General features: G+C 43.1%; 1 protein-coding gene across 2 annotated transcripts in view; it reads left to right on the top strand.

Moving 5' to 3' along the window:
- The window catches only part of aplf (aprataxin and PNKP like factor), a 54,343-nt gene extending 50,571 nt beyond the window's left edge, over positions 1 to 3,772 (top strand). For both annotated transcript variants that reach the window (XM_039808399.1, XM_039808404.1), the window contains exon 11: positions 2,513 to 3,772. In XM_039808399.1, coding sequence (XP_039664333.1) covers positions 2,513 to 2,706 — 194 coding nt within the window. In that variant the 3' untranslated portion in view covers positions 2,707 to 3,772. The remainder of the gene's footprint in view (positions 1 to 2,512) is intronic.
- Positions 3,773 to 6,503: the final 2,731 nt, after the last annotated feature.

Genomic DNA, 6,503 nt, shown 5'->3' with positions numbered 1-6,503 from the left:
ATGACCTGCACCAAGGAGCGCTTGTTTTTATTATATAGGATTACAACGAAAACTACCGATTAGATTTTCATGAGACTTGGTGGGAGGGTGTAGCGCGGGCCGAGGAAGAACTCTTTACACTTTGGAGCTGATTCGAATCACTGGGCGGATACACAAACTATATTCTAGAGGTCGACCGATTAATCGGCCGATTTTTGGCATTATTTTACATAATCGGCATCGACCGATATCAGAGTATATCAAGCCGATTTTTTTGTGTTCTTCAGAACTAAAAGAAAGAAATGCTGCTGGTTGCTACAGTGTGCAGCACTACTATTGTTAAAATTGGTTAATTTATTTTAGTTATGAAAGTTTGCAGAAGTTTGATAAATGCTGCTAAGTGTTAGCCTGACGATCCAGCCCCACATCCAGATGTTAGGTCTGGGAACTCCCCATTGGGCAGGGCTCAATCCGAGGGGCGGGATCAACGGTTGTCTTTCAAATTCCCCTCTGCACGTAATAGGATAGCGCTCTAACCAATCAGAGCAACGCTAGCTGGTAGATTAGACTTTAAACTCCGAACACATCTTCCTTTTTTTAAGAATGATTTTAGTGCCGTTCTTTGTTCTTTTCTCTAAGAAAAGCTGAACTCCAAGTCTTCCAGAAGACCTCTGTTCACCAGCAGCAGCAGCAGCCATAAGCCCCGCCCACCCACTCTATACACGATGTGATTGGCCTGACTAGAGTTTGGTTTTTCCAGCTCGCAAGCCAACGTAGAGTTGCAAATTACATTTAAAAGGGTGCATCTAGATCTCTAGGCTAGCTAAGTGCACTAAACTTTATTTTTTCATTGAAAAGTTTATTTTATTCTTACCTGTTTCATTTATTTAATATATTCTTTTATACATTATTTATACAATATATGTTTTCACATTATACATTTTTAATTTAAGTATACAAGTGCAGATTGGTGAAGTGTTCAATAAAAGTTTTTGTTGAGAACTTTTGTGTATCTTAAGTAATTATTAGTGTTACATTTTATCTTTCAAACAGAGGTTTAAAAAACAAGCACATATCGGCCAAAATAAACCGGCAGCATTTATCGGCCATCGGCTGACCCTGATTTCTAAAGATCGGCATCGGCATCGGCCAGAGAAAAACCCATATCGGTCGACCTCTACTTTTTTTCACTTTGGTCAACTTTGGGAGTTAGGGCGCGGCTTTGGCGGAGGTTTTCCCTCTCCGAGTGTCCTTCTAGTTGTTATTGTCGGGTCAGATTTAGTTAGTTCCAATTATTAAACATATTTTTGATAAGAAACCTGCATCTAAATACACGAGGAGAAACAATTATCTGATACAGCACGTGCCCGATTTCTGTCTTTCAGGCGAGTGCTATAGGCACACGAGGTATATGCTCGCTGCTTTTTCTGGCTGTTTAACCCACCTGTCAGCCAAAAAGCCATTGGACCAACTTCCTCTTCGCTAACCTAAGTAGTAGTAGTACTCTGGACTTGCAAAAGTATCTTTTTAAATTGAAAAACATCATATGTGTAATTCATGGCTCGATTCAAACGGGATCAAAACCTTATTGGTCTCTCCCCGTTCACTAGTGGTCCCATGTCCCATGGTGGTCCACAGGAAGGACTCGATGGTGTTTTAAGCCCCCAACGTCGACTTCAAGGCAGCGCTGCGACCGTCAACTTCAAGGCACCTAACCCTAACCGTTGTCTAATCCTAGTGCCTTCCTTCCTGGAAGACGACGTTGGGGGCTTAAAACACCAAACGCCACAGGAAGTTGAGGGACCAGAGCCGGTTTAATAATAATAATAATAACATTTTATTTATATAGAGCTTTACATGGTATTCAAAGACACTTTACGGTAGAACCAGCACATATAGAACATTAAAAACAGATAAGCAATACAACCAACATATAAAACAAGCATATTAAAAGCAATTAAAATCAATAAAACCACTAACTATCAGGTGAGAAATGTAAGACTAATGTATGTGGAAAGTGAATGTGAAGAGGTGTGTTTTGAATGTGTCCAGGTCAGTACAGTCACGGATGTGTATAGGTAGGGAGTTCCAGAGGGGAGGGGGCTGCAATGGGGACAGCTCGGTCACCCCAGGTACGGTGCTTAGAACCGAGGCGCCCCAACTCGGAGTAGTTTCCTGTCTGTGTGTCCCGTGGGCTCCACCGCGGCCACGCCTCTGTAGGAGACTATAGCGGCAGGTCCTGAGTGGGTTGATTCCAACGGGGAGAGGTGAACGTGGGGGACTTCACCTTTCATGGTGATGAGGACACAATGAAATGACTTCTTTGGGACATTGTGACTCTCTCCCTCTTCTATCTATTTGTCGGTCTCTGTTTTTCCTTCCCACCAAGAGTAGAACGGTGAACCAGGTCATCAAAGACCGCTGATTTCAAAATGCACTCAAAGACGAGAGGCACTCTCCGCGGTGCTCATGAAGTCTCTTTTTGACCCGTCTGCCTCTGTGACTCACTCTGATTTCTAACCTTATTCTACAGCTCGCGCCGCACGCGGCGTCCCCAAGAAGGACGCCGGAGACGACGACTCTGGGGACGACGACAGCTTCATCGACGACGACAGCGAGGACGCGGGCGACGACTCGGACTACCTTCCTCCCGTCTCCGACGACAGCGATAAGGAGGACGTCAAAGCACTGCAGAAGGAAGCAAAGGCCTTCATGAAGAGAAAGTAGACCCAGACTTTCATTTTTTCTTTCTTTTCGCCGTTTGTTTTGAAGCTGCAGAGCAGAGACTCGACTGGAGAAGAGTCGACACTACTTGGCACTGCGTTATTTCAGTCGACATCTTAAAATATATCGAGCACCGATACACGGCCATCGCCTTGATACAGCATCGTCACGTAGTCCTGGACGGCCGCTCAGGTGAAGCATCTATTTTTGACATTTGATTTTCGCTTTTAAATATGAACGTATACCCGAGGAAAGCATCACTTTTCAGAGGGATTGAAAGAAGTTGTGTGCTGTGCCTGTTGACGTCTGTGTCCTAATTTGGAAAAAAACAACCCGAGCCAATTAGAGCTTTTTTTAGCCGCATAAAGACTGCGTGTCTTCTGTGTCACGTGGACAAACAAAAGTGTCCGCAGAAGAAAAGCTGCTTCTTTTGTTAACTGTAAATGACAAACACATGTCCTGCTACCGTTGCAGAATAAAACAGCCCTCCCCAAACACAAAACGCTAACCTAACACGACCTCAGGCTGAGTGGAAGAAGGGAAACTGAAAGGAAAATCAGTCTCACTGAGAGGCTGTAACTCCAATCAGTGCAAGTCGTGATATTTTGTACTTTTCGTCCACCTGATGTTGATGTAAAAACTACTGAACTGCCTCTAAAAAAACAAAAAATACGTATTTTTTTTTGCTTTATATGTTCCATATCATGCTCTTTTTTTTTTTAGTTCATACTTTTTTTGGGTTTGTACTAGAACTTGTTTACATGTTTTAATGTACTGTCTAAATATACCTGTATATTATGTCTGAAACGCTCCGTTGAAGCGCCTGTCTCTTTAAGAGCTTCAGTCTGCTCTGATTGGTCAGCGTTTCCGGGTCTCTGGGTATCGCCACTGATTTACTGATTTGATTCTGATTCAATGCCGGTTACAAAACCAATTTCCTACCAAGATTCCCTCTAACCTGCTGCGTTATTAAAAGTATCAGTGTTTACATTAAGATCCAGGATTTAGCCAAAGAATTTGAACATAGACAACTTCTCAGTCCCTCCCCCCCTTTCTGCTAAAGCCCAAAACTGTCTCTTAAGCCCCTCCCCCCACAAGGGAGAATGAATGCGTGTGCATGAGCAGTGATTGACACGCAGTTAGACACCTCCCCCATGGCCCTGATTGGTGCATCTGAACAGGGAGTGGTTGATTTTTGCAAATCACACTACAGGCTGTAGGTGGTGCTAGAGGAGCAGGATTTTTTTTTATATTACATAATTCATGTAGTTCTACAGGAACATAGGGTCAGTTTCAGCAAATATGACAGAAAGTTAGTTTTATAAGGCTTACTGCACCTTTAATGTGCTTTTTATTTAAAACATAAACACAATAAAGCTGCAGCTCTCCAGACTCTACAGTCAGAGAGTTTTGAGACATTTCATTCAGATATCTGGAGGTAACAGAGGGACTCCTTTTAAAATGGCCATGCCAGTTTTTCCCTCGCCAAAATGTGGCCATACTTTGGAGTGTTATTTACATTCTTCTGACATAGTTGCAGGGTCCAAAATTAACTTTTTTGTCCACCAACCAAATTGCTAGTAAATGTTCAAATTTTAACAGCCACATAATAGATAACCATTGTTTTTTTTGGCTGGTGAGAGAAGCAAATCTACCAGCCTCACAAGGCATATTTTAACAGTATTTGGCAGGTAGATGGTGCTAATTTTGGACTCTTGTTGGTACCAATGGATTCCTTCGGTCTTCTATTTTCATATGATACAAACCGAGATTGGCGCCGGATTTTATGAATCGATATCGGATCATTCAAATGAAAATCGAATCAGAATATCAAATCAGAAAATCGTTTCTTCTTTTGTTTTTTATTTTTAACACAGCCCTACTCTGCACCTTCATTGCAGCCGGGGAAATGACTGTAACGGCACTTTGTACTTTTATAATATATAGTTGTGACATCACAACGTCCCGGCGGCTCGTTTAAAGGCACATTTTCTGAATGCGAGCTGTGTTGTGTGCATTTGTATGTGGATTGAGCACTTTGATACTTTCCCATTATTTATAATCAGAACAGACATGTAAGGCTAGGATATGTCCGCGTCTTTTTTGGAAGCTGCCAGCGTCTGTTTTACATTATAATCCTACGGAGTAGACCGTGTTTTTTTTCTGCAGCTCAGACCGTCTTTGAAGTTGAAAAAAGTTCAACTTTTCTGAAAGGCGCTTTTTTGACAGCCGACCAATGACAAGCGGAATAGCCAGACCTGTCGTTTCCATAACAACAAGAAAAAATGGAGTCAGAGAACGGCGAGTTATATGATATGACCGGGAACTCTTTGTTTTATCTAACGTTAGCACCTCTCTCTCTCTCTCTCTCTCTCTCTCTCTCTCTCTCTCTCTCTCTCTTTCTCTCTCTCTCTCTCTCTCTCTCTCTCTCTCTCTCTCTCTCTCTCTCTCTGTTCTTTCTCTAGCTCGCTCCACCACTTACTTTGTTTTATCGAACGTTAGCACCTCTCTCTTTCTCTCTCTCTCTGTTTTTTTGCTCGCTCCACCACTTTGTTTTCAGCGTTGGCGTCTCTCTCTCTCTCTCTCTCTCTCTTTTCTCTCTGTCTCTTTCTCGTAGCTTCCGCTCCACCACTTTGTTTTATCTAACGTTAGCACCTCTCTCTCTCTCTCTCTCTCTCTATCTATCCCTCTCTCCCTCTCTGTTCTTTCTCTAGCTCGCTCCACCACTTTGTTTTATCTAACGTTAGCACCTCTCTCTCTCTCTCTCTCTCTCTATCCCCTCTCTCCCTCTCTGTTCTTTCTCTAGCTCGCTCCACCACTTTGTTTTATCTAACGTTAGCACCTCTCTCTCTCTCTCTCCCTCTCTCTCTATCCCTCTCTCCCTCTCTGTTCTTTCTCTAGCTCGCTCCACCACTTTGTTTATTCTAACGTTAGCACAGCTCTAGCGCTCTAGGATTTTGTATCAGTAGCTGTTGTTGGAGAAACAAAAGAACAACAACGCTGCCAGCTTTTCTTTCTTTTTTTACTACAAAAGCGCCCTAGTCATTTTTTTCTTGTTAAATAGAACGCCGAGTGTGAACATAAATTTAATCTTAATTTTTACAATATGGGACCTTTAGAAGCCGTGAAGCTTTACAGGAGCATCTGGTTCCCAACGGTTTTACAGATCACACAAATCCAATCCGTTCTCTCTCCGAACTCGTAAAATACCGACGTTTGGACGGCGGCTGTCGGCGTCTGAAGCGACGAAAAAAAGCGTCCTTCATCGTGTTTGTAGAACGTACCGGGGAGAGCAGTGTGGTGGATGGGTCACACACGGGACCTTCACCCAGGAGACCAGGGTTCAGTGTCCAGCATGTGTCTTTAACCGTCCCGGTATTGTCACCTGTCACGGAAACAACCTTTTCCTTAACCTAACCGCGTCAAAAGTGACGCCAGTAGTCCTGTCCAAGCACGTTCAGATAAAGCATGTTATGTGACGCTAAAGGAGACTTTTAGCGTCAATGTGACCGACCAAGCGTCCGTATGTTACGAGATGGGAGTGAGAAGCTGTTGGCACATCAAATCCAACATGACCTAAGACCTAAAATACACTCCTGGCTCTGTGGCCTCTCGTCTGTATGCTGACGCCTCATTTAAAGGTTATAGAGTTCGTTTTTGTTTTTGCTTCTAAGATGCCAATTCGCAAAAAAGTTGTCTTCACAGGTGTCATGGCAACCTGAAACACAACAGTGGACGGCAGTAATTCAGGCTGATTTAAAGAAAATGTGTTTTTGTGTACGAAGAGCATGCCTCGTGAG

This window comes from Perca fluviatilis, chromosome 1, assembly GCF_010015445.1.
Source record: "Perca fluviatilis chromosome 1, GENO_Pfluv_1.0, whole genome shotgun sequence".
NCBI lineage: Eukaryota > Metazoa > Chordata > Actinopteri > Perciformes > Percidae > Perca > Perca fluviatilis.
This window is presented reverse-complemented; position numbering and strand designations above follow the sequence as displayed.